At 53.2% G+C, this 27,854-nt stretch overlaps 1 protein-coding gene across 1 annotated transcript; it reads left to right on the forward strand.

The window, feature by feature from the left end:
• Window positions 1-1,529: 1,529 nt before the first annotated feature.
• On the forward strand, window positions 1,530-27,594 carry DVL3 (dishevelled segment polarity protein 3; the record flags this gene model as incomplete). The annotated part of the gene is made up of 17 exons (XM_079539824.1): window positions 1,530-1,696; window positions 17,012-17,081; window positions 20,210-20,331; window positions 20,721-20,827; window positions 21,382-21,517; window positions 21,795-21,888; window positions 22,297-22,366; window positions 22,656-22,795; window positions 22,993-23,069; window positions 23,520-23,587; window positions 23,950-24,000; window positions 24,119-24,268; window positions 25,070-25,201; window positions 25,444-25,611; window positions 26,186-26,398; window positions 26,679-27,077; window positions 27,563-27,594. The coding sequence occupies 17 exons, from the start codon at window positions 1,530-1,532 to the stop codon at window positions 27,592-27,594; spliced, it is 2,196 nt and encodes a 731-aa protein (XP_079395950.1).
• Window positions 27,595-27,854: the final 260 nt, after the last annotated feature.

The following is a 27,854-nucleotide window of genomic DNA, read 5'->3' on the forward strand; positions in this document are numbered from 1 at the left end:
CCTTGTAAATGTTGGGGAAATGGTATCTGAGTTTTCTGTATCTGCCGTTATTTAATTCAGGGAGCAAATAAAAACTATGCTGGTGATACTGGCCTGCTTGGTTTGTTTGTACGTGTCTTTGTTGTATAGTTGAGCAAGGCTTACAGGTAAGCTAGGTAACGCATTGCTACTTTTTGCTCAACAGATTTCAAGCACATGTTAAGCAGGTAAAGATGTCAGCACTCTGAACTGGTATAAAGGCTCAATGATTGCTCGTGACCTCGTTATTTGAAAGCAGAGAACAGTTTGTCACAACTGCTGAACTTAGAATCCTGACGTGAATGAGGTTTAGTTTTGTGCAGGCTTACGGAAATCCTATGAAATCTGCTTTTTCTTTGCTGTGAGGAGAACTAGTGTGAATACTGGGTATGTACTGTGCCATGCCCTCCTGATAGTGGAGCGTAGTGGATTGTATTGGAGGTACCAATAGAACAACAAAAAGGACTTGAGGTTCTGGCATAATTCAGCATCCCTATGGGCAGGTGAGTGCATACTTCTTTACAGAAGCATTAATTGCTTTGCTTAATCAAGGGGGCAGCTTGATGGTTTCTAGTGCTTCCTGTCAAAGCTTGTGTTTGGGTGGAAGGTCAGAAATGCCTTTGAGATCAGGCTTGCTGCAGAGTTACTGTGTTACTTTGAGCTGTGTGAGCATTAAGGCCGCAGCACTCATCTTGTGTGATGGATGCGTGTTTCTCCCGGTGTTTCAGCTAACAATAGCACACAGCTTAGAACGAGAAAATAGTTCCCTGCTGCTTATCTTAAGTGGAGAATAGGGCTGATGCTGGGACCTGTGCATGGCTGTCAGGGAGGCTGAGGCACAGAGGGGATCGGCGCAGCTGCCCTGCGGTATGGGGGCAACACAGAGATGGGGTACGTGCAGCATCACGAAGAGCAGAATACGTCCCGTATTCCGTAAGGTGCAGAAAGAGGGTGCGAGGAGCACGGGAAGGGCGCAGAGTTGCGGCACAATGGCGGCGTGGGGGAGCGCAGAGCCCGTGGGGAGCGGGGATGTCCCTAGGCGTGAAACGCCGCCGTGGGGGTCGGGGGGAACAAAGCCGAAAGGGGGGCGGGCGGTTGGAGACTCTGCGCCTGGGGGTGCGCGCGGAGCGCCGATTCTTCGCCGGGCGCCGCGGGACGGGGCCGCGCCGTGAAGCGACCGGGGGCTCGCTGGGTCCCAGCCCGCAGCGCGGCCCCGTGGGGCGCCGGTTCCGCTTCCGGTGGGGCCGGGGCGGCGGGCGGGGGGCGGGGCCGCGGGATCGGAGCGTGCGCGGTGCGTCCGGGCGGCGCTGGGACCCGCAGAACAAGGGGCGAGGGGGGAGCGGCGCGGGCAGGCCGCAGCCGGGCCGGGCCGAAGCGGGAGGGGGCCGGGCCGAGCCGAGCGAGACCGCGGCGGGAGGCGGCCGGGAGGCGGCCGGGGGTCTCGGGCCGGGCCGGGCCGGGCCGGGCCGAGGGCGGAGGAGCGGTGGGCCCGGCGGCCGGGCAGGGGCGCCATGGCGGCGGCCGAGACGAAGATCATCTACCACCTGGACGAGCAGGAGACGCCGTACCTGGTGAAGCTGCCGATCCCGGCCGAGCGCGTCACCCTCGGCGACTTCAAGGGCCTCCTCAACCGCCCCAACTACAAGTTCTACTTCAAGTCCATGGACGACGACTTCGGGTGAGCGCGGCCCCGGGCCGGGCCCTCCGCGGGGCCGGGGCTCAGCCGGCTCCGCCGCGCCCCGCAGCGTGGGGGTGGGACGGGGCGCCGGAGTCCCCGCCGTCCCCGCCGTGCGCATCCCCGCTCGCGTCGCGTGGCGCGGTACCCTGGAGCCCCCCCCCCGGCCTCGGCGGTACCCGGCTGGCCGCCACGGCCCCGCGCTGAGAGCGGTGGTGGCGGCCCCCGAACGTCGCCGTTCCTTTCCCCGAAGGCCGGGAGCCTTCCTTTGTGTGCACCTGGGGAGGGTGCGAGGGCACCGCTCCCTGCGCGGCCCCTGCCCGGGACGGCGTGGCTCTCCTCCCATCCATTTTGGGGAGCACCGTCCATTTTGGCAGTCCCTTCTCCCCTCCCCCGGCTCTGGGATGGGGAATGGGACCAGCCGTCTCCCGCCTTCGTGCAGGGGGATTGAGAGCTCTCCGTGTGCTGCCCAGCTCTGGGCAAAGCATACGAGATGTCCCCTGCTCCATCTCTAATCTCTGGTGACTCCAGTGAATGCAGAGTCCAGGGTCTGTGTGGAAGAGGGGAGCAGCCCTGCTTTGTTGTGTTGTTGTGTCCCCTGTTGGGGCAGCTCTCCTCCAGCACCTGTGTTTTCATGGTTTCTTCCTTGCTCTTTCCATCACGTGTGGTTGTTTGGATGCGAGGCAGTCAGTCCTACCACACTCCTACCACGGACAGTTGTGTTGACTGATCTGCTCTGGAGCTGCTGCCTCCTATCTCCCTGAGGTCATTGACTGACTTGGGGAGCCCCGTGAGATCAGATCTCAGTGAGACCCTTTGTTTGGTCTCTTCATTTCTTGGTGACACCTCTGGCTTTGTTGTGGAGCTCCCTTTCCTTCACAGCTTCTCTTGGCCTCCACAGCACGTGACCCGTCACCATCCCTAGCGCTTTGCCGTTTGAAAGAGTTGCGTGATCTCCTTCCCTTTGCATTTTTTCCTCCTCTGAAGATTGAGTGTTTACAGTAGGTCTTGCGGATGGAGGCTGGGACTGCAGAGAGCTTTCAGTTTTATAGCCTTCCCAGTGTCTTCGTGCTGTGCCAAAATGCCTCCCTGGGCTTCGATTTTGGCTCCTGCCGTAAGTTACACAGGGCTGGGCCTGTCTGGGGCTTGGATGGAAAGCCGTGTGGCTGCCTCAGCAGGGGGTGCTCTCCCCTCTGCAGCCAAGCCATCCCAGTGCCCAGGTTCCCGTTAGCTCGGGTGGTGCCAGCTTTCAGATGAGGCTTGGAAGTTGGAGTCACTCCTATGACCACAGTCTGGGACGCTTCGCCTCCCTGCATTCCTCCAGGCCCAGCAGAGAGCTGCAGCCCTCGACAGCTTCCCCCTTCCATCCATCCAAATAGAAGTCCTCAGCCCTCATTTTCCATAAATCTCCCCCGTGCTATCAGTTGTTGGCCGATGGTTTCCTGTCCCTCAGCTGTTGGGTGCTACGGAACAGCTGTCTCTCCTCGGCTCTGAGGGGACCGTGACTCAGTGGTGGGAGAAGTGAATTCTCCATTCTCAGCGCACGCTGTTTGTAAACAAATGCTTGGGGATCCTTTGAAATGTTCTTGAAGTGAATTCAAACTTGTCTTGAATGAAATACTGCCATGTGGGTGGGAGAGTGTCTGCACAGCTATAAACAAAGTTTAGTAATAAATAGCAGTGTCTTGAGTTGGGAAGAGGGGTCTGGTGGCAGCAGTGTTCTGCCTTGTGCCTTTTCATCCTCCTCTGTGTCTTTAAGGCTCCGTGAGAGGAGGCAGATGGTGGATTAATGAAAGTTGAAGATAAAGCACATAGGGTACGAGGAGGGAGAAGGAAGAATGGCTCAGGAAGACCCGGTGAGGTCAGATGCACAGGAATGTGGGAGATGAGGATGATTTCAGCTAGTTCCTCTGGGAAGAAGTGACTTTGGGAAGGAAAGGTGGTTCTGCAGCTGGAAGAGATCCGTTGGGATGTAGGTGAGGTCGTGCCCCATTGTGCCGAAGCACTGCATGGAATGGAGGGCAGAAACCTCTCCTGGAGACACCAGGGCTGCCCCATCAGGGTAGAGCTGTTTGGGTCTTTCCTCCTTTCCAGACAGCCCAAGGAAGCCAGAGAAGGGTTGGAGCAGTCCAGCTGCAGCATTGTCTCCAAGATGCTGTGGAGCCCCAGGAGGCACTGGAAATATTTTGGGATCCCTGCTAATTGGTGTCCGGGAGAAAGCAATCAGTTGGTCTGCAGGGACAGGCAGGACAGAAGGGCAGGAGGAACGTCAGCTGCTCCATATAGGACTGTAAATATTGGAGCCATTAGTGAAAACCAGCAAGAGATGAATGCTGGCTGTGCTCAGCAGCTGTGTGCCAAAGAAAGGCATTGCAGGGCCGTGCGTTCATCCCTCAGCCCCTTTCATGGAATCACAGCGTGGCTGCTTGGTTGGAATGGACCTTGCAGGGCTTAATTCAATGTTTCCTCTCACCTCTGGTGCTCAGATTGAATAGGTTTCTCCCTCTTCCTCCTCTTTGGAGGTTGTGCATCTCCAGCCCAGCATTCCCTGCAGCTTGCCCATCCCCAGGGCAGCGTTTCAGCTGCAGTCTTGGTGTGTGGGATTTTTTGTTCTTTTGTTTATCTTGTTAATATTTGTTTGCCCTGAGAATCAGGGCAGTGATGGAGCAGCTTCATTGTTTACATCTCCTTGGAAATGGGAGGCTTTCCAGGGTGGCTGTGCCAGGGGCTCATCCTGGTCAGCCCCAAGTTAAGAATGGTGCCATGCCCAGGTGGGAAAGAGGAGAAACAAGAATTCATCTAATTGAGGGGAGAGCAGTAGGAAAGCTGCAGTGCTTCTTTGCCTCAGCACAGAGAACACAGCCTGAGCCCAGCTGTGCGGAGCAGTGATTTCAGGTGTGGACACTTGTATAGCCATGCTGACTTCATGTTTAGCTAATCCAAGAACTGGAGACAGCAGGAAGAGCTGAGCACCGATGGTGGAAGCTCAGCAGCGCGTAGATGTGGTGTATTCTTCTTGGACCTGAGCTACTTCGTGTGCGTGTGCTTTGCTGTGAAATATGAGAGTATCCTTTGCCCTGCTCAGACAAGGAAGGTTTTGTCTCTCTGGTTTAAGTCTTTTCATCCTGTGCTTTCCAGGTAAGATCTGTGTGCTGGTCAGCAGGAGAGAGGGCAGTGCCGTGCTCTGCCCACTGGTGAGCTCTGTGTTCTCCACCGGCAGCCTTTCAGGGACCTCTGAAGAAGCTGTTTGATTTCTTTGTTCCTGATCCATGCTGCGGATGTGCTGGCAGTGATCGTGTGGCTGACGCTGTGAGTTCTGTGGGCACGAGAATGTCTGTATGGATCTCAGAGTGTTGGCTGCTACAGCTGAAGATATTCTTATGCTGATTGAATGGTGATATCCCATGGATTGTTTTTTTTCTTGTAACTGATGCTACTCAGTGCTGTCAATAAAGGGGTTTCCATAGGGGCACGCTGAAGTTAAACTTTTCAAAGCAGTTTCAGTTAAAGGAGTGTGATTTATGCATCCAGGTAAGTTCTCAGTACGTGGCTTTAAGTTCTGTCTCCTTGTCCATAAACCCCAGAGCGTCTGAAAGCCTGAATTTCTCCACTGTGTGGAGAAAGCGCTTGGGAAAGCATCCTTTGTGATGGCTTTGCTTCTCTCTGCCTGGTCAGGCTGAGCTGAAGGGCCACTCCTCCTGCATGGGGATCTCAGCCCTGCATTGCTGGGTGGACCTGGAGCTTTGGGGCACAGTGTGGGGCGGTGCTGCTCCGCTGCTGCCTTCTCCCTCTTCTCTGCAGGACTCAATTGCAATTTGAGCTTCGGAGCTGCCATGATTTGAGGTCTCAGCTGTCAAGTGGAAATTGGTATTGAACTAATCTCTAGCCCGGTGCCTAATCCAGACCTGCTTAATTATCACCTGCCCTGCGAAGCCGGGTACGAAGCAGTGATTAGGGCAGCGTTCTGGAGGCAGAACAAAGCGGGCGCTGCTGGAATTCCCAGCACAGGGGTCAGATGCCGTTGGTATTTGGCGACCTCACCACATGTGCATGGGGAAAAGCATTGACGCTCACTGAAGGGCTGAGTGATTTATTTTTATTGCAGGATCTTTTTTTGAGATCGATGCCAGGAGCGACTGTCCTTCTGGCTGGAATCGTTGGGAGCTGGGGAAAGGATCCTGAGCTCAATAAGCAGTGTCAGTCCCGAAGCCTGCTGGCACGGTGCCCCTGCCTTCCTGCCAGATCTTTGTAGTGCAAGCCTGGGGGAGTTGCTTCATTTTTACTTTGTTTTTTTTTGAATTGGAAACTTTACTGTGTGCAGAAGACCTTTGCCTGTCCCATGCTCCCATGGTGATTCCATGTCAGTGTGGGTATCACACAGGGAGGGGATGGCAAGAAGTCTGTGCTGAGATTGTAAGTGAGCTGAAGCTCCTCCAGAACTATGCGCGGCTCTTCTGTATGCTCAGTGCTTCTGTCAGCAGCAGCACTGCCCCACTGCGCTGTGGCCATTGCATCTCAGCACCCAGCCAGTCCTCGGTTCCGTGCATGGTGGGACAGCAATTCGAACCTGAGCCCTTCAAAGGGCTTAAGACTGCATCAAAACACCTGTGTTCTCCTGGATCCAGAGATGATGAGAAACATTCCCATGCTACTTCAGGGGGAGATGGGGTGACCTGTGCTCCTGAACCTGTGCTGGCTGCTCCTTTCTGTCTGTTTGGAATTATGAAGAACTCAGCTTTCAGGTGTATGCCCACAGTGACTTGCCTTCTGGCGCACAGCGGGTGGAGGTGGCTTCATACCCTGCACGTTTCCTTCCTTGGATTGAAAGGTAGCCTGGAGATCAGACCAGTGAAGCTGCTGTAGAGCAGCACTAAGGCACATGAGCAGCCACAGCAGTTTTCCTCTTTTCTGCTTCAGAGAAACACGGTTCCCTGCCTGCTGATGGAAAGGGCTCTGACCCCATAAGCAAGGCTCTTCTGGAGATGGTTTGAGGCCATTTGTATGAGGTTAATGCAACCCATGCCTCTGTCTCCTGGGCTGGTAAGGGAAGCTTACAAGCAGAAGGAGGACAGACTTTTTGCATGGTCTGATGGTGATAGGACAAGGGGGAATGTCTTTAAACTGAAAAGAAGGGAGATTTAGGTGAAACACTAGGAAAGAATGGCTCAGAGGGCGGTGAGGCACAGGCTGCCCAGAGCTGCGAGTGCCCCATCCCTGTTGGTGCCCAAGGCAAGGTTGGATGGGCCCTGGGCAGCTTGAGCTGCTGGGGGCAACCAGCCCACAGCAGGGGGTGGGGATGTGGGCTTTAAGGCCCCTTCCAGCCCAACCATTCTGCGATTCAGTGATTTTATGATCTGCTCTTTCTGGCCCTGCTCAGACCCAGCTGGGCTCTGGAGGTGGAGGTGCCCGGCTCCGTCTGTTGTGGTTGGGGCTGTGCTTGTGAAGGCCACGTTGGATGTCACAGCCTGGTTTCTCTGCCCAGGGGTGGTGTTCTGAGAGCCAAGTTAGCCAAATTGGGCTGCAGACCAATTTCCCTAAGGCCTTGTCTGTACTACGCAAACAATGGAGCTTTACAGCAGCTATTGAACTTGTTTGCAGGCAGAGCTGGTCAGGATTTTTTTTTTTTTTAATTGAATGCATTTCTACCAAAATATGGTGTTATATTGAACCAGCATTTTACTTGGAGAGGTATTGTTTTCAGTTATGTTTTTGATTGAAATGTTTCTTACTTTTGTTCTTGGCCAACTTGGGGAAAAAGGAACTGAGTATTGACGGAGAAAATTGGATTCTGAGGGTCTCTGCCATAATGAACTGCTGCTCCTCCACCCTTGGCTGCATCCAAGTAGATACAACAGTGTTGTGGTTTGGGTTATTTGTGTGAAAGCCCACGGAGAACTATGCCTGCAGGAAATTGCCTTCATGTTGTGACACAGTTTTGCATCACACCGCACAGCTGATGAGGCAGCAGTGAGGGCTGTGTTTCTCTGGTGTTTCCTATGGATTTCCTCCTCCAGCCATCCCCTGTTTGTTGTTTGGAGCCTGCCCTGTGACCCCAGTGGTTTTCCAGGAGGGGATGTGGCACCACGTGGCTGTGTCACTGTTTGTCCCAGCTGTTACACAGCAGAGTGAGCCCTAACTTTGTCTGTATGCTCTAGGAGTATAGGGTGCATGTGAGCTTTTGTGCAGTACTGCTGTCTGCAAAGAGCTGCACTAGAAATCTCACACAGCTGCCGTGCAAGTATCTCCCTGAGCCTCTGATCTGAAGCTCTCAGTACCACTTGTTTCCATCACTGCTTTTGTTGGGGTTTTTTTTGGTAGCAATAACAGTGAGCCCATCTGGCAATGGTCGAAATTCTCTGGAGGGTTTGGCAGGCAGAGATGCCTGATGCTGACTTTCCTGTTGTGCAGTCCTGTATCGCAGGGCAGGGTTGGGCTGTCGTTGCTGTATTGGTTGGTTATTGAAGATGTGCCAGAGGTATTGTTTCCCCAGGCTGACTACTGAGGGCAGCAGAAGCAGTGGTTGGTACCCTGCCCCACTGAGTATTCTGTTGGTTATCTCCTGGCTCGTCTGCACGTGGCTCTCTCGATAGAACTGGAGGACAAGAAGATGCAGCAAGCAGTGACCAAATCACTGCAGTGGGAGCCCAGTCCTGGCTGAGGACAGGAGCTGTGAGAGAAGGAGAGGTTTGCTTCTGAAGAACTGGCACCAACTGCTGTGCTGAAAGGCTTTCCTCTGTTTTGTGACCTGCTCTCAATGTCTAGAGAGGAACTGGTGTGCTGCGTGGCCCCTCTGGTGGTTGGCAGCTGTTTCTGTGATAGCCTTGGAGCTTAGGGTTTGGCTAAAGGAGGCTGGGGTGCTCCTCATTTCCTCGTGGCAGGCTGGGCAGGGTGAAGGCTGCTGTACTGATGGTTGGTTGCTGTATTGGCTTCAGGGTGCAGCAGCTTCTTACACTGAAGCTTTTTTTTTTTTTCTTTTCCAGAAGCTGTGATGGATATGCAAACTCCATCCTGCTGTTTGCATGCAGCTAACAAGTTGTCCCAGTTCATTCAGTCCTGCCCAGCCAGTATTTTTGTGCCATTTATACAGACTTGCCCATGGGCCTGGCTGGGGCTGTGCTGTGCTGGGAACCTGTGCAGGAAGCTTTGCCACTGCACTGCGTTGGGTCATTTGAATGTATTCTTAATGACTCCTGTGGCTCTGAGGAGCTGCATGGCCCTGTGACAGGCCTCCCTGTTGTCTTAGGGAGCTGGTAAATGCACCTGAAGGGGCTCGTGTGAGATAATTTTCCTTCCAGAGTGAGCTGTGGAATGACATGAAACTCTTTAGGTTACATAAATCCAGTTATTCCCTGCCCAGGGATCCTGGAAGGGACAGAGGAAGTTCAGGAGGCAGCACCTGCTTCAGCCTAAGGTACGCTCTGGCTGGGTTTCCTTGGGGCAGCTCGGGTACGTACTGCACAGGTATGTAGTATCCATATGGGGCTGTGTACTGAGTCCCATGTGCCAAGCTGGCTCAGAACCACTGCATGTTCCCCATGCATGAGTCTGGGATCCTGCTGCAGCGGTCTTCTTGGATGGGCTGGTATTGCCAGCCTGGGATGCTTCCAAATCTTTTGGTCTCTTCTTACAGCATTACCTTTGGTGCAGTCAGTGCCTGTGCTCTGGTACAGGGAGCAGTGTGGTAGGTGTGTTTTCTGGAGGTGGGGACTGCTTGTGTCACCTGCAGGCTGTGCGAGCTCCCTGTTGGCTGACATGGAGTGCTTTTGGTGACTTCACATGTGAGTGAAGGAGAAGTGCTTTGTGGAAATCTGGTATCGATATCACAGAAATCAGTAAGCTCAAAACCAAGGTCTTGTAATTTGATTTATCGGCAGATCCACCAACCCAGGAAATGGCCCTATTTGCAGTAATGATGCGTGGTGAAGGTGACTGTGTACAGTGACCAGTTAATGGCTGTTACTGAGCTCACAGGATATTTGTAACTGCAAACAGATTGTGCTGCCTTCTGTTACGCTTCTCCATCCTTGCAGGACCTGGTTGCTGGCAGCCTTGGCTCTGAGATTCTCTGGAAGAGCAGTGTTTTGCATCACGTGTGGCAGCGAGTCCTGGAGGCCGCTGGCCACTCTCCAGCCTGCGGTGCAGCTGTTGGGGTGGCAGGTGGGAAGGTTCGCAGTGTTGTGCAGCGGGGTCAGGTCAGGCTCGGGAATGTGCAGTCAGAGAAAAGCAGCTCTGAGTTGTGTTTCTTCCCTCGGAGGTGGGGTATGTTGCTTCTAAATTGCAGGGAAACCTTTCCTCCTGTTGTAGAGGCTTCTTGGTGGGGAGGCAAGTCCCAGCAGGCTCCAGGCTGACTTCTGTCTGTGACACCTTGCTCAGAGTACTGACTAATGCCAGCCATCACTTAGACAGGCGGCTGAATGGCACAAGCTGTGCTGCTCGCAGGAACGCCTTCCTTCCAGATTGTCCCTGCATCCTGTGCCAGGAATGCTCTGCAACTCCTTTGGAGGAGTCTTTGGCAAACAACCATCTCCTGGCTGCCTGGAGAGTGCTTTATCCAGCAGAACATCCATCCAATGTCAAGAGGAGTCCTCTGGGCTTTCATAAAGACTAGAAAGAGAAGTGGGAATTTCCACTGCGGAGAATAAACCAGCAGCAGGGTGGAGACAGCTCGCATTTTCCCTGCTTCTTGGCTAATCAGATTCCTTTCAATTTACAGTAATTGATTGGCTCCTGCTTTACAACTAGCTGTCACCCGATTTCTGGATCTTGAGCTGAGGATTGTGTGCCAGCACACGCTTGGTTAGACTGGGACGGGAGCATCTCATCTTTTCCTTCCAGCAGTTGAACAGAATGTGCCTGTTTGCTGGGTGCTGACTGCAGGACGAGCTCGGCTGGCTGGGGAAATGGAGCTTGGTAGGAGATTGCTCTACTCAGTGTGTTGCTCATCCCTGTATCTTCAGGGGAAGGTGGTTGGTATTAGCTAAAAGAGGTGATGTGTATGGAAGGCTGCTTAAGTACTTTCCAGTTGCACTCTGGTTGTACAGGGAATACTTGTACCATTCCTTCCATCAAAGGCAGGAGGTCAGGTGAAGCAGCCAGCCTTCCTCTGCCTTGAAATGGTGTCGTGTACCAGTAGGCTGAGCCTTTAAAGTGTGATTTTTATGTTCTGCTTTCTTCCAAGTTCTTTCTGGCCTGCTGACAACTTCCTGAGAGTTAATATTTTGTGTTTTGCCAAAGTTATTCAAGTTCTGGAGGTGAAAAAGGTGAAAAAGGATGCGTGTCCCTGACCTAGTGATGGTCAGAAGTGGTTCTGACCATTCAGGCCCCTTCACACTCTCTCCTTCCTTCAGCATTTCATGACCATGGGGATGTAGTGTCACTGCTTGCCCTTTCTTCATGGTGCTGCAATAACCTGTGATCAGCGACAGCGTTCTGTCTTTGCTACTATGCATCTGCCACAGCTTTGAAAGGCTCTTCTTTGCATGAATCTTTTTCATTGTCTTTGGCAAAAGCCTTGTGATAGGATGTCAAGTTTGGAGCTTTAACTCTATTGTTTTTATAGGGGTTGTCTGTGTGGTAGACCCAGTCAGCAGAGCTGTTGCTGCAGGTATCCCAACTGGGTAGGCAGAGTAGGAGCATCATTATCCATTATTCTTCTCAGTGCCTTCTCCCACCAGCTGGGAGGTTGGGCAGGTCTCCTTGGGACACCCCCAAAGCTGTTTGTGCCAGGAGAGGGTAGGTGTGAGCTGGTCAGCCCTTGAGGGAGGGATGTGAATAGAGGCTGATTTGTCACCTCTTAGGGGAAATGCGCTATTAAATACAAAATAATTGTTAGCACACCAGGAGAAATGAACCTTGCTGTTCCCCACAGAGGTCTGCTGAGGTCTGTGCCTTCCCAGCCCAACTTTAACCATCAGAAAGGTGCTCCAGGAGCTTGGCAGGGCTGCTGTGTGGGACCTGGGACTAGGGAGGGCTGGCATGCAGGTTGTCACGGGGGCAGCTCGTGGGTGGGGGCAGCCAGGTGGGGAGGTCTGGGTGTTCAGACCTTGTTTCCCACCCTCCCCCTCTTCCCTTTTTTCCCCTTCTCCTCTCCTTGCTCTCCCACTGAGTTGATGCTTTTCAGGAATGAGCTGTACTGCTAGCCCAGCACATTCCACAGCAGCAGCACTTTTTTGGCAGAGCTTTGCCTGCTGTTAAGAAAAAAGCAGGACTGACTGGCGTCCCTCGCCAAGGGCCAGGATAGGAAGGAAGGCCAGTCCCACCTTCCTCGCGGTGCGGGCTGAGTTTCCCCTGAACCATTCCCTGCCCCAGCACCCAGCCTGGGCTCCTGTTCTCTGCAAGGAAGGTGAGGAACAGCCCACCCAACATTTGAGAGCAAAGCAAGGGGTGTAGGCGACCTCGTGCTGGACTGTGCAGACAGCTCGTGGGGTTCCTGGGGAGCTGAAATCAGAAGGAAGAGTCTGGCTGGCTTCTGCAGGCAGGTCCGTTTGTCCTGATTTCCATTCAAAGGCTGAGAGCTGTCACCCAAGCTTCAGGGCCTGCAGAATGCTTCCTTTGATGGCGGCTCCCAGCGTCCTTCTGGGATTTCGAGCTTGCTGGGCAGGATGAATTAGTGGAGGGTGCCTCCTGCAGCCCCACACAGCTTCCCCCAGGTCAGTGAAGGCTGTCCTGTCGGCCTTGTTGCAGCCAGATGGGCAGAGCAGGAGGGGCTTGTCGGCTCGCTTTGAAATCCAAGGCTTTAACTTCTCTTTGATAAGGAGTGCTCCAGGCAGGCCTGCAAGGTCAGGCAGCTTGTTCTCAATGCCATTCCTTTTCCAGTCTTTGGGCTAGGTGAGCACTAAGCCTGTCATCTCCCATCTGGTGAGTGAGCACAAGTCCTGCTGGAGCCAAGCATTTCCTGGTGTATGTCAGTGGACTGTAAGAGTGGACTGTAAGTGTGTTGGTAGGAGTTCTTGGGGAAAACAGTTGCCATTTCAGATGTCACTGGGGCAGGACTGCTCAGACTATCGAGGGGATCGCATGGGGATGCTTTGGGAGTGTGGCTGAGGGAGGCTGAAGATGGAAGAAGTTGTTCACGTGTTTTTGCTCTTAGGCACCATGTCCCTGCTCCTGAGTGCAGGCAGTAGCTTGAAATGAGGTGATGTGCTGTCTGCGGAATCCTTGTAACTGCCCTGTGTTTACAAGGAGAGCAGAGATGGCTTCTCCTGTTCTGTGCAGAGCTGTGTGTTGTGTTTTGAACAGGAGCCAGGTACAGACAGTGCTGTGAGGGTTTTGTCCTGGCACACGGGGCAGGGGCTGTTAATTGACAGGAGGAAAACAGCAGCTCCCTGGGAGGGGGTCTGATGGAGCTCAAAGACTCACCCATCTGCAATCCCTTTTTACTCTCTGCTGCTATGACATAGAGGCACAGTGGAAAATACTGTGTCTGGGGGGTTGAAATGGGGAATGTTGGTCTTTGTTTACAGAGGAAGACCTTCTCACCCCAGTGTACCACACCTGCACGAGAGATAAAAATACAGTGAGGAAGACCCAAAGAATTCCCAGCTTATGGAGACAGACACCTCCAATCCTCTAATCCTGTTTGGTGCACGCTGCTTGCTGTGAAGCCCAAGGTCTCACTGCTCCACTAACGTATTTCTGGGTAGGACCTGCAGCCCTGGGGGGATTGTATCCCTGCAGGAAGCACATGTGCTGTGTCTGGGCTCGACCTAACAGGCGAGAGTTTTCGTCCGACATCTCAACTCGGTTGGAGAATTGCCCTGTCCAATTTTTTCTTCTGGCAATAGGACTGCAGAGCTCATCTCACAGCCCAGTGCTTGATCCTGGAGAAGGGAGGATTTTGCTCCAGAACTCAGCAATGCTTGCATTTGGATACTAACACATGAAGGTGTTTCTTGTGCTGTTCAGCATCATTAATCTATACAATCGTTTGGAGACAAGACATCCCTGCCCCTAAGGCGTGTGTGTACTACAGGACTTGAAAATGAGATTGCATTTTTTGGTGTGCAAATGTCTGAAGCTTGTGCTATTAGATAGGAACGTCTTCTGACTTAATTTTTTTTCCTGTGGTTTGCAGGAGATGGGGGCTGGCAAGGTCAGAGGTGCGATCTGCCTAGACTGCACTTCTGGGGAGTTACAAGAGGGGATTAATGTCAGCATTTAATTTCTTGTCTTTATGATCTTGAAGAAATATCACTGTTCTGTGAAGGGCTTTCAATAATTGAGCTAAACAAAGGAACAGATCTTTTTTCCTCTGCTCTATTGGTTTTACATCTTCTTTTTAACGTGCAATTGTCAGCACTTAATTGTGTTCTCAATGCCTGCACCTCCCCTAGTGACAAAACTCCTTTTCATCCTCACCATCGAGCTGTCTGACATGGTGAGGGGTTCCCTTCTCTCACGTCTCTTTTTGGTGCTGACCGAAATGCAGCTTTTCTGATAACAGCAATCACAGGACCTAGCAGTGATCTGAGCACCCTGCCCTTAGGTTGGCAAACTGGGGGACAGAGCCGCTGGAGAGGAGCAGTGACTGCTGCTGAGCATGCAAGGCTGAGGCTCAAACCCTCCCAGCCATGCCTTGGTTTGTGCCTCCGGGCTTCCTTCTCTCCCCAGGCAGTCAGCTGGTGCTACTCCATCTTAGCTCTCCGTCAGACCCACTGTGGTTGGCGGGCCCTGCTCAGGAGAGACCTGCGCTGGCTGCAGCTAGAAACTGCCTTGCATCCGCAGCCCGGGCTGGGCTGGAGGCCACCGAAGGGAGGGGAGAGAGGGAGGTGGAAGACTGGATGGAGCTCAGCAGCTGTGTGCTGGTAACCTCAGCGCGGCTTCTAGCGCAGCGCTCTGCGAGACGGCTTTTACTGCCTCCTCCTCTCCTGTGCTCACTCTCTCTCTTTCCCCACCTTCCCTTCATTCCTAGGACATGACTGCGTGGTATAAAATACCCTCTAATTTCCTGAGCTGCTCTGGGAGTCCCCAGAGAAGGCAGCGTCTGCCTGCCCATCCCTGTGTCCTCATTGCTGGCTGCCAGCAGAGCAGGAGGGAAGCTGGGAGCATGGCACCTTCCCAGCCAGCGGAGAGACATCTGCTGGCTTTATCCAGAGCGTGGGGATGGGGTGAGGGCCGAAGCTGGGCTTTCTCCCCCTCCCTTTTCACCCTTCCCCCAGCTGCATGGGAGCAGATGTGCTGCTTGTGTCAGCCTTGGCAGGCTCCACTCTCCTCTGCAAAACCCGAGCCCAACTCCTGCAGCAACCAGAGCCTCGTCCCCTCCTCCCCCTCGGCCTGGCCCCGCACAGCCGCCCCTGTGTCGCTGGGGATGGAGGCTGAATCATCCGCCCACTCCGCCTGCCTCCCCGTCACCCTGCCTCCTTCTGTCCCTCCTTCTTTCCCTCCCTCCCTCCCTCCTGCAGGTCTCTTTGTTGGAAAATTCAATGCAGATGAGCACTTGGGAACGCTGGGCCGGGCGCCCAGTGCATGGTTTGTCCACGGCACATTGGTGTGGAGCGAAGCTTTTGTCGCCCAGGGGAGGTCAGACACAGGCTCGCCTGGGCTGCAGCCTTCCAGCAGGGAGCTTTCGCCATCCCTCACTCCCTGCCGCGTTGCACACACCCCCAGCAGGGCTGCAAACCTGGGAAAATCCCAAATTGGGCTGTCCTGATGGTAAAAATAAAACAGTCCCTCTGCCATCAGCATGGAGCAGATGTTTTCCCCAGGCTCCTAAATGAGAGAGCTGGAACACCACCCGGGTTTGCCTTTTGGGGATTCCCAAAAGACCCTGCAGTTCAGGGCCGATCCATGGGGAGGTTTCCCCGCATGGCTGCCAAGGAGAGACGTGGCACCGCACACAGCTCCCCCAGAGGCTGCTCGGCCGGCTGTGGTGCTGAGAACGCAGGCAGAAGTACAGCTGTGCAGCTCAGGTTTTGGAGTACGGCATCCCAATAGCTGGGATTGGTTTGAGGATTGACAGACAGGAGCAGAGCTGCAGGGAGATCCCTGTGCCCTGTCCTCCACTGTCAGCTTTTGCTCTGCGTAGTCTTAAGTGCATAATTCACCTTGCTGTGGTGACAGTAAGGAACGGGGCTGGGAGAGGGGTGCTCTGTGGAGGTGGGCAGGGAGTGCTGACCCCAGGGTGTCTGGGGCTGGAGCGAGGTGACGAAGCGCTGAGCGCTCAGACAGAGGCTGCTTGTTCTGCCCTGCTGAAAGAGGAACAGTTCGTTTGCACCCAGCGGTTGGTCACCTTGACCCCGCAAATATATTGCCCCGTCCCTGCAGCCACAGACCAGACTCTGTGTCCCCGAGCGCGCAGCGTGCAGTGCTGGAAGTTGGCTCTGCTTGGAGCTCTCTCTAGGAATTGGATGGGCTCCAGGCTACTGGCGACAGCATGAATGGATGCGAGCGCGGCCAGGCCGGGTGCGTGCGCACCGGGAGCAGGGAGCAGGGAGAGGCAGCTCGCATGGGCTGGGAAGGGTTGGCTTGCGTGCCCAGGGGGCTGTCCCACACTTGTATCCTCATTGTCATGGAGCATAGAGGGAAATCAGCTTGTTGAAGACTGTTTTGCTGTTAAATCATCGAATCATTTGAGCTAGAAAGGACCTTTAAAGGCTATCTAGTCCAACTCCCCTGCAATGAGCGGGAATGTCTACACCTCAGTGTATTTATCAAAGATAGATTCACTATGTTTAACTAATACTACAAGTTGGTTCTGACTGGAGAAAAGCTTTAGGTGCCCAGAGATATTTAACAGAGAAGAAAACGGATGTTTGCACTGTTGGGGGGAAAAGAAATCAGTGCTCCTTCAGTGTGAAGAGTGATAGCAGTGCAGCTGCTTGTGTAATGCAGGAAGATGACATCCCGGCACAACTACAGAGCTTGATGCCATGTTGAAATATTGTGTATGTAATTAAAAAGCAACAGTAACATTTGGGAGGCTGCGTGTTTCATGTATTTCGCTTTCATCTGTTAGATGATTCTGGCACGGGCTGTGATGATTTCAGATCTTTTTAAAAGAGGTTTAAATTATGCATTTCTTGAGAAGTAAGCGGAAATATGTATCTGGGTGTTTTTTGTTTTTTTTATTAGTTTGTTTTGTTTTACTTTTTTTTTTAAACTGAATCCAGAGCAAGACAGCTGGATGTACCCAAAGGGAGTCTGTTCTGCCTTGGTCTTCTCCCTTCCAGCCTGGCTGTGGTGGCTGTGACACAGGGGATCACACAGCCCCTCTCTGTCCCCTCCCAAAGCCTGGGCTGTTGGCTGCGTGCTCCCCACAAGGAAGGTCGCCTTTTCCCTGAGGTTCTGGGTCCCATTCTAACAGTCTGCTCTCCTTCACAGGGTGGTGAAAGAGGAAATCTCAGATGACAATGCCAAGCTTCCCTGTTTCAATGGCCGGGTGGTGTCGTGGGTAAGCATGTCCCTTCATTATCTGTCTGCTGCCTTCTCTCTCTGAAAGCCACCATTTGATTGCATAGCACCAACTAAATCATGGGGACTGCTCTGTACTGTCGAACTGCTAACTGCTCATGAAGCTGATAACTGGATTATTGTGCTCCAGACTCTGCTGGAGGCTGCGCTGTGTGGTGCTGGGTCTCCTATGCCAGGCAAGATGTGGGATACCTCTGCCAAGAGCTGGGTGCCTGGCAGAGGTGGTGGTCCCAGCCTGTAACCCATGTGCCCCTATGGCAGGGTCAGCTTTCCAAGGAAAGTCCTGCTCCGGTGACAAAGGGCTTAAGTGACTGTAGTGCTGGTGAAGCCGACTGGATTGGGCTGCCCTGAAGACTAAAGGTACTGCCTGGGCAGCTGCAGAACAAGCTTCTCGTGCCGTGCCATGCACATGCTCTGCCCCCTGTCCGCATGCCTGCCTGTGCCCCACGGGGGACCCTCTGTTTGCAGGGGGGAAGAGGGTATTTGGTCTCCACAGGTCATCATCCCTTTTTCCCCTCTGCTGAGCTGCAGTTTGTGCTGATTGGGTTGCGTGAATCCACTCCAGAAATAGAACCAAGACCCAGGTGCTGACAAATAGTCCATTAACAGTGGAAGATATCCAGGCTCTTGCAAATCGGGCTGGATAAGACCTAAATTCTTATACCTGCATCAACCAGCGAGGCACAGTGGTGGCACCGAGGAGTGCTGAGCTGCCTGCAAGCTGCAGGACAGGGGGCTCAGGCTCCCACACAGAGCAGCTAGGCTGTGCTGCCCTCCCTCTAGTGGCTGCCCAAGCCCCAGACATCGCCCCACTCCTCCATTTCCAGCAGCCTTTTGTTTTCACGTGCCCTGCCAGGGTAACCCAGAGGCTCTGAGCCCTTTCCATCGCTTATGTTTGTTTTTTTTTAACCCGTTGTGCCTTTTGTTGTGCTTCATATCTCTGTGCAGCCGCAGGCTTTCCTTGCAGTGGCTCTCAAGGGGACTGATGGGTCTCAGCTGCCCATGGAGCATTAGCATGAGCTCTCATCTTGCTGGAATGCTGTGCTGCTGCAGCCTCTGAAATGTTGGCTGTGTGTAGGCATGGTGCTCGGGGTCAGCACCTCCACCAGCACTGCTGCACAGAGGGTAACAGTGATCTTGGAGACCTCTGTGCACATCTGATGAAGCCTTTTTCTCTCCTTATTGAGTCTCACTGAGTGGTTTGGGACTGGAAGAGCATTTGCTTTGCTGCTTGTGCTAGACAGACTGGAATGAGGCTATTTTAGGAACTTGGTACTAATTTTAGCTAGAAGAAAAGATAGGGACTGGGATCTGAGTGAATATTTCCTGACAGTGAAGGAGGCAGGAAAAGTGTAGGGTGGTTTTCAGTACCTTCCCTGCAGGAAATCCCAGCCTCGGGAGTAAGGCAGCAGCATTCCCCCTGCTCCCAAACACCCCCTCCCCTCAGGGCTGTTTGACAGCTGCCTGCAGCTGGCTCCTTCTGTTCGCATTTATTTGCCTGGTCTTGACTCGAGGCCTTCAAGCACAGAACACTATCAGTTTTCCCTAGGCAGTGTTGACCACTTGTAGCATCTCTTCTCCCATGTGCTTCCAGGAGGTGGCAGCCGCAGCAGGGATGCAGCCCTCAGGCAGTGGGATGTGTCCTGGGAAGATAAGAAGGGGCCAGGAGCAGAGCTGGGCTCTGGGTGTGTGCCTGGGGCATGCTGGAGGCAGGGAGGGTGAGCTGGGTGTGAGAGAAGAGCTGGTTAGACACTTGTGAGGGCAGGAGCTGTTGGGCTTGTCCCGGGGCCTGTAGGACGGGCTCTGCAGCTTCTGGCACCCCAGGGTGTTCTCTGGCCTGTCTGCTCCCTTGGCTGAGGGTTTTCGGGGTGCTCTGTCTTGGCATCCCTATCTTTGTTCCCAGTGCCTCCCTGGCAGCAGACTGTTCTCTCCCTGCTCTGATGATGTGCTGCGGGGTCTTTGTCATGACATCCCAAGTCCTCAGAGGGATGATTTGCACTGAGTGTTACAGTTCAGGTAGCAGCTGTCAGTTCCCTTCCAGCCGATTTGATGATCCTTCTGTCCTGACCCAGACAGGAGCAGATCAGGGTGCAGAGCCCTGCTGCCCCTCAGTACTGGTAGAGAGTCATCCCAGCTTGCCTCTGCTGTGCAGGGAACATCATGGTGCACACAAATACAAGAAAGAAGAGGTGTTGGAAAGCTCTTAAAGATGGAAATTGATCTTCCCTTGCTGGCAAGCTTTAGCCTTTCCCCAGGAACTCATTCCCTGGATCCTCTCTCGTCTCTGCTTTGAAGGTCCCAGAATGTATCTTGCAAGGAGAAGGCTATTTGTTGCTTTACTGCCCAGTTGGAATTAACCCAGCACAGTGCAGCTCAGAGGTGGGGAGAGGGCAAACCTGCATAGGGAATGATTTTGAGGAAACCACTTTCCTTTGAGCTCAGCCGGGCTCATTGATTTCATTTGATTTCTCACCCATCGGCGATGTCATTCCCCAGGAGAAGCTCCATCTCATTCCCTGAGCCCTGAAATTGATGATTTATCTTAGATCCAGAGGCAGAGCAGTAGGTGTGCTTGGACTGCCTCAAAGCATAGTTAGTATGAATAGTTCCTGGGTTTTGACTCTGTCTAGGGAAAGTGCAGAAATTTTGACACCTCATCCCTGAGCTCTGGTACCCCCACCTCCCATTAGTGGGGGATGTGAAACTCCTGCTGGGTCCCACAGCCTGAAGGCCAAGCTGTAAAGGCTGGTTAAAACAGGAAGGAGTGACTGGTAGCTGCCTTCTTCTGATGTAAGAATAACTAAGGGGAATCCACTCTTTGCTGCGGGGTATGTGTTAAGGTTACCTGAGCTTAAAAACTGTGCAGTGTGAGTGTGGAGGTGATGTCAGTCTCTAAGCTGGCCATCCAGGCTACCCTGCTGGGTCAGGAATTCGTGAGACACAAATAGCCAGTGTCTGGGAGGGCGTTGAGGGGAACATTGCTACATGCGTGGCCTATTCCATACCCGATCCTGGGCCAGACAGGCTTTTAGCCTACTTGTTTGGCTGCTCTTGCAAGTGTTCTCCTGCTCCCTCAGCCATTTCATCCTCTGTCTCTCATCCCTCCAGCTGGTATCTGCAGAGGGTTCCCATTCAGATGCTGGGTCAGTCTGTGCCGATAACCAAACAGAGCTGCCGCCCTCCATGGAACGCACGGGAGGAATTGGAGACTCCAGGCCCCCCTCTTTCCAGTAAGTTACCTGGTTTCTGAGGGAACTCTGGTGGCTTTGCTGTAAGTCAAGGTGGGAAGAGCAAAATTTGGGACACTCCTGTCCAAATGGGCAGGAATCACAGCCAGCCATAGGGCAGGATGGTGGGACTGGGAGCAGATTCAAAGTGGGGCTGTGTTATTCAGTAAGCAAAGGCAGGCTGAAAGTAGTGCAGGGAAGTTGGCAAAGAGCTGACATCCTCCCACAGTCCCTTGCCCTTTACTCCTAGATGTGCTGTGATTGCTCTCCACTACCTCTGCTCCTGCCCATCTGAGGAGGGAAACAGTTGATGAGCACAGGCTTATACTAAGTGGTAGAGAGAGCCTTCTTGGGCTATTTCTGGACCTATTTGTCCCTTTATTTCATTGCAGCCCTAATACTGGGGGCAGTCGGGAAAACTTGGACAATGAGACAGAGACAGACTCAGTGGTGTCGTCACAAAGGGAACGACCTCGTCGGAAAGATGGACCCGAGCATGGTGAGTGCTAACAACATGGCAGGAGCTTTGCTGGGCATAGCTGGGGGCACCAGCTGCATATATGGGGTGGGTCTGTCTGTTATTCAGGACCTTCTCAGCACAGAAGGGCTATTCAGTGGTCTGAAGCAATAGCCGTGTTGCATCGGAGCTTGGTAATAAAATCTTTTGGGTAAAAGAGACATCTCTTGTAAGAAGTGCTCCAGAAGCAAGAGAGAGACAGCAGTACCTCACTCCTGAGTTGAAAAGCAGACTGTGCTGTAGCCTTGTCACTTTGTGCTGGTCCATAGTCTACCAAAGAACCAGCTGCAGTGGTTTTATGCAATTTTAGTAGCCTTGTTCTTAGTGGCCCATCAGCTTTTTCCTCTTTCTCTGGTGTAGTGGAAGAGGTATCCCACAGCGAATGAACCTGATCCTTGTGTGTGCTCAGAGCTGGCCTGTACGAGATGGGATTTTGAGGAAGATTCATTTTGAGAATGTTGCCATGAGCCCTGCGGAGGGGATGGGGCTGTTTCCCTGTTCTTGTCTTAAGCATGCTGAGTCTCGTTGTTCCATAGCACCCAGAGTGAATGGGACAGTGAAGGGAGAGCGGCGCCGAGACCTGGGCGGGTACGAGAGCTCCTCCACGCTCATGAGCAGTGAGCTGGAGACCACCAGCTTCTTCGATTCGGATGAAGATGACTCCACCAGCAGGTATGAGAAATTAGGTCCTGGCAGAACACAGGCTTCCAACCACCTCTCAGCACTGAGATGCCACTGCAGGGCACAGTAATCTTGGGTGCCAGTGTCCTTGCACAGACCTGCTGCTGTCTTGACTCGACCAGCAAGTCCCTGTGCTGTTGTCTGTCTCCCACATACATGCTCTTCTCCATACATGCAATTTTCTATTCCACATACCCTTTTCTGTGACTCTTGCTGCCAGTGCCATCATCCCAGCAGCAGAAGAACTGACTCATACTTTTGCCTCTAGGTTTAGCAGTTCGACAGAGCAAAGCAGTGCTTCCCGTCTAATGAGGAGGCACAAGCGACGCAGGCGGAAACAGAAGGCTCCACGCATTGAGCGGGTGCGCAGGGGCTGGCTGTCCTGGGGAGGGTAGTGCAGGGCAAAGTGGGCTGCCTACTGGATCCCTCATCTTAGTTCTTCGGGGCTGATCAGGGATTCAGCTGCATTTGCTTTGGGCACCGCCTTGAGCAGGTTGAATGCAAGCAGTGAGATTTCATACGGTGCTGTAAACCCTTCAGTGGAGCCAGTGTAGCACAAAGAGGTGGGACCACAGACCTCCTGGCAGTGGAGTGGTCGTAAGGGCTGTGGCTGATGCTCTCTGGCTCTACAAAGCTATCAGCATGAGGCTGGGGTTGTGGGTTGTGATTGTGGTGTCGTGGGGGCATGAAAGGAGTACAGGTGAATGGAGTTGGGTCTGGGAATGGTAGTGAGGCACCAGGTGATATCTCGTGTTTTCTTTATGTTGCAGTCATCATCCTTCAGCAGCATCACAGACTCTACCATGTCCCTGAACATCATCACTGTCACGCTAAACATGGGTGAGTAGGAGGTGTGCCTGGAACTTGCAGTCTTTGCAGCGCAAGATGGGTGGTGGAGAGGGAACTGGGAAGGGGGCAAAGAGAACACGCAGGAGTAAGTGTGAGGGGATGGATTCCTTAGGAAAATAGCACGTCTTGGAGCATTTGGTATCTCAAGAGTTTTTCTGCATTCCAGGATTTTAGGAGAGAGGGGTAGAAGTGACTATTAGCACGTGGTTTGTCTGAAGTTAGGACTGCTCATGCCTGCTGCTTCACAGTGTTTTACTTCTTTCTTTTTCCATCTCCGCAGAGAAATATAACTTTCTGGGCATTTCCATTGTGGGACAGAGCAATGAGCGTGGTGATGGAGGCATTTACATTGGCTCCATCATGAAGGGCGGTGCTGTGGCAGCTGATGGCAGGATTGAGCCGGGAGACATGCTCTTGCAGGTACTTCACACCCACATGCCTCCATCTTTGAGACTAGAATAGTAGTAAGAAAAGACCCAGAAGCCTCCCTGTGCACTTAAGCAAGCTAAACTCAGGAAGCTGCTCTTGGAAGAGGGAAGCTGAATCACTGCTGAGCAGAGTGACAAGCTCAGCCTCTGGTCACATCTCTGAGATTCACCCCTTTGTGTTGTTTGCAGGTGAATGACATCAACTTTGAGAACATGAGCAATGATGATGCTGTGCGGGTGCTGAGGGAAATTGTGCACAAGCCGGGGTAGGTACTCAGGTTGCTCCTCACATCCATGAGCGGATGCGCAGTGTGTGCTTGGGGTGTGTGTGAATCACGTCTTCCAGCCACCTCTGCCAGCAGATTGGCAGGAACTCAGAACTTAAGATTTGGGTGTTGCTTTGCTTTCTGGGTTTTCATGCCCAGAGCAGGAATTGGAGCCATCACAGTGGTGGTGTATGTCCCTTTTTCTGGGTATACTGTGTTGTCTTTTTGCTTTGGCTGACTAGCAGTGGGATTATTGCTGCCATGTTGTTCTGTCTGTGCTGTTAAGGAAACCTGTAGCCAAAGTGGAGGGAGGGGGAGGGAGGGAAGCAAGGGCACTGAGCTGGCAATTTCTCTCTGTCAGTAGAGAGCCAGCATACAGCAAATGCCATGGATCACACAGAGGTTTGTGCCACCAGGCTCTTGTTCTAACTTATGCCTTTTTTGCTGCAGGCCCATCACCCTGACGGTGGCCAAGTGCTGGGACCCCAGCCCCCGGGGCTGCTTCTCGTTACCCAGGAGTAAGTGGATAGCTGACTCACCCTTAACGCTGGTGCCCAGCTCATGTGAGAGCCCTGCCTTAAGCACTTACTTGGTTGTTGTCTTGTTCCTCCTGTGTGTGTGTGTGTGGCTCCATATGACACTGAATTGGGTTTTGATGGGGTTTCAGCTCTCCTGTAGGGAGGCTGCTATGCATTTCCCAGTCCAAAATGCCCACAGGCCCAGCCCTCATTCCCACATCACGCTGGGGACGCGTTTCACTGGGTCAGGGAGGTCACTTGCTTGGAGCGCCAGAGGAAAGAGAAACCCCTCCCTGAGCCATAGGGGGATCTCTCCCTCTGCACCTCTCCTGCTGACCCTCCCTCTCTTCTTTCTCTCCCAGTTGCTCCCCAGCGGATCTGGGCTGGGCCAGACTCTCCATGCTCCGATCCGGGTGAGTCCCGGCAGATACTGGGGATGGAATGGGCTGTGCTGAGTCCCTGTCCCTCCCGTGAGGTTGAATGAATAAGGAGATAATTTCTTATAGTTGCTAACTGACTTCTTCGCTGCAGGTGAGCCTATCCGGCCCATTGACCCAGCAGCCTGGGTGTCTCACACGGCAGCGATGACTGGCACCTACCCAGCGTACGGTATGAGTCCATCCATGAGCACAATCACTTCCACCAGCTCCTCCATCACCAGCTCCATCCCAGAGACCGAACGTAAGTCCTTGTGCCTCCGTGCTCCTCCCACTGCACGGCTTCCACACCTTCACTGTGCTCTAAGGGGAGCAATACATCTGCCTGGGGACAGCTGGGCTGGGCACGGTCTGCGCTGCCAAGGAAGAGGGTGGGAGATGGCTCTCATCAGGGAGGTGCTTGGATCAATGGGAGATCTGGCTGGGTGAATTTAAACCACGTTCTTCAGTCTTCTGCTTAAGGAGAGTAGAAGATCGTGGATGCAATCCAGGAGCTGTGGCAGAAGCACAGAGGAGCAGTTGGGGCCTTCCACCTGGCAGTGTGAGGCCTGAGGGATTAACCTTGTCTCTGGAGCAAGGCCCTCCCAGAGGGCAAATCGGGCAGGACAGTCTTGTAGTGTGGGAGGGACCTGCAGAATATAGGGCTGTTTTGGTTGCTTTCTCAAGATTTTTGGGTAATTCTAGTCTGCAGAGCCCTGAAGCAGGGGTCTAAAGAGCTCAACTGGGCCAAAAAGACAGAAGTTTAAGTTTATGAGGAGCAGTGAATTCCCATGCTGGGCTCTGTTGGCAGTTGCTTGGGATCTTAGCTGAACTTACCTGCTTGGGACTGGCTGGAAGGAAGGAGACTTTTTCTGCTCGTTAAGAAATGACTGATTTGTGAAGGATAACACGTGAAGGCTGAAAGGGGGTTATGTTGGTATGCACCACAGGGCTGTCTATGATGTATTGTTCCCTGGCCCATTCCTTCCATGTGTGTGATTCTTCCATTTGGCGCTGTTGTCTTTTCTGTCTTTTCTCATTTCTGCTTCCCTGCCCTTTGTCACAGGTCTCGATGACTTCCACCTGTCCATCCACAGTGACATGGCCACCATTGTCAAAGCCATGGCTTCACCAGAGTCAGGCTTGGAGGTGCGTGATCGCATGTGGCTGAAGATCACCATCCCCAATGCCTTCATTGGTAAGAGACTGTGCTGCTTCCAGCAGAGGCAGGGAGATGGGGGGTGGGTGGTCTGTGTTCCAAGAAAACATGAATGAAGGGAGCATCTCTTCAGTGTAAACTGACTTAACAAAGCCATTGTCACAGGTTGAACCGTTGGCTGTGCAGTCCCTTTTTTATGCTTTTAACCAACTTTGTGGCCCACTGCTTCAAGGGCCGCTGTCTTCCTCTTTCTCGTATTTAACTCTGACGTTTGGTGGCAGGTTCGGATGTGGTGGACTGGCTGTATCACCATGTGGAAGGCTTTACGGACCGCCGTGAGTCCCGCAAATATGCCAGCAATCTGCTGAAGGCTGGCTACATCCGACACACCGTGAACAAGATCACCTTCTCTGAACAGTGCTATTATATCTTCGGGGACCTCTGTGGAAGTATGACACTTGACTTTTGGCCTGGGTGGGAGGGAAGAGATGAAGGGGGACAAAGCCCTGCAGGGCTCTGCTAACAACATGAGAGCGCACCTACAGTTATTACCACCAGACTGAGCTCCTTGTTTTGCAGACTCTGGTAAGGTGGGATGAAGAATAGCTAGCTCAATTTGTGAGGTTGGAGGCAGCATTGACAGTGTCATGTGCTTTGTGATCATTTCACCTCCATAATCTTAGTCTTTTCCTACTCTGTTGCAAGGCCCTGTATTGCCAGGGTTGGAAAGGGCTGGTGCTCAGACAGCTGAGATCTACTTAAATGAGACGGGTAAGGGGAGTTAATTGGTGAGGTAGAAGATAGCTGTGATGTGGTCCTTTCTGATGTGACAATTTGGTTTTGATCAAACTGTTTTCCAGCCAGGAAGCGCAAATACTTGTATTTCATGGCAGGGAGAGTGCCAAGTTCTTTAATCCCCTTTCGTGCCCCATCATTATCACCTGTGAGGGTGGACACAGAGTTTGAGCATCACATGCGGCTGTCTTTCCATTTGGCTTAGCCTCTCTTCTCTGTTTCTTGCAGACATGGCTAACCTGTCCCTTCACGATCATGATGGCTCCAGCGGTGCTTCAGATCAGGACACTTTGGCTCCGCTCCCACACCCAGGAGCTGCACCCTGGCCCATGGCTTTCCCATATCAGTATCCACCGCCTCACCCATACAACCCCCATCCCGGCTTCCCTGACCCAAGCTACAGCTACGGAGGGGGCAGTGCAGGCAGCCAGCACAGTGAAGGTGAGTGGAAAATATCAAAATGTGCCTGTGTGGGCAGATGCAGCAGGAGAAGGCTGCTCCTTTAGGCAGCACCTTATGTTTGGGGGAAGCAAGCGTAAAAGCCTTAATTTTGGTGCAGTCCAGAAGGGTTATGTGACTCAGCATTGAGAGATTGAGAGCATGGAGTGTGCAGACAGATGGCAGTGCTGCAGTGTGCTCAAGTCCTCTCTTGGATAGAGGGGCATCCTTTCTTCCTGGCTTGTCCCCGCCGATTCCTAACGTCGCCATGTGTACTTTGCAGGGAGCCGGAGCAGTGGTTCCAATCGCAGTGGCAGCGAGAGGAGGAAGGAGAGAGAGAAGACTGGGGAGTCCAAATCCGGCGGCAGCGGGAGCGAGTCAGACCACACCACGAGGAGCAGCATGCGGCGTGAGCGTGCGGCCAGCGAGCGCTCGGTGCCTGCCAGCCAGCACAGCCAGCGTAGCCAGCACTCTCTGGCTCACAGCATCCGCAGCCACCACAGCCAGCAGTCGTACGGCCCGCCCGGCCTCCCCCCTCTCTTCAGCCCCCCCATGTTGCTGATGCCTCCACCGCCGTCAGCCATGGGGCCCCCTGGGGCGCCACCGGGCCGTGACCTGGCCTCTGTGCCCCCCGAACTGACAGCCAGTAGACAGTCCTTCCGAATGGCCATGGGCAACCCCAGTGAGTTCTTTGTGGATGTAATGTGAAGCGCCCGTCCCCTGTCTGTCTGCTGCCCCTCCTTTCCCCCTCCATCCCCATCGTTTGTCTCCTAGGACCAGCCCTGGCTTCACCCCTTGTTTTTTGGGATTTTTTTTTTTTTTTTTTTTTTTTTTTTTTTTTTTTTGTCTTGATAACTAAAAGAAAAAAAAAAAAAAGGGAAAAAAAATAAATGGAACTAAACCTTGATTCTAATCCCTCCTTAAGTGGGGTGGACAGTCCTGGCAGGCCTGCTGCGTACCACCAGCCCATCCCGCCACCAGACTCATGTATTGCTGATGGTTATTCCCTCTGATGGTAATTCCCTCCTGCCATCCTCTCTAACCCCATTAATCCGCATCCATCCCAGCACCCTGTGCTGCTTGCCCGTGTGTTGCTGCTGCCTCACTCCTTCTGCCCTAAACATCTCTTCTTTCTTTTCACCCTTTTGTGTTTCTTCTATCAAGCAGCAAAGAATTACGGGGTGTTTGACTTTCTCTGAGCCTGCCGCCCACAGGGGGGAGAGCTGGAGCGTGGCGTGGCCCGACAGGAGGACACGGAGCTCCAAGGGCGCTGGGCGCGCATGGCGCTGAAGATGGCTGCTTTTCTCCCCCTAGCGGAAGATGCCCTGAGAGGGGAGCCGGGCCCAGCCTTACATGAATTTTAAATCCCTTTGTAGTTGCCTTTCAGCCAATGCTTGAATGTTCCAGGGCTTCAGTGCCTGTGGGGAATGGGGAGATGCTGCCCTTTGCTTCCCCTTTG

Source organism: Tetrao urogallus (assembly GCF_951394365.1).
Source record: "Tetrao urogallus genome assembly, chromosome: 9".
Classification (NCBI taxonomy): domain Eukaryota; kingdom Metazoa; phylum Chordata; class Aves; order Galliformes; family Phasianidae; genus Tetrao; species Tetrao urogallus.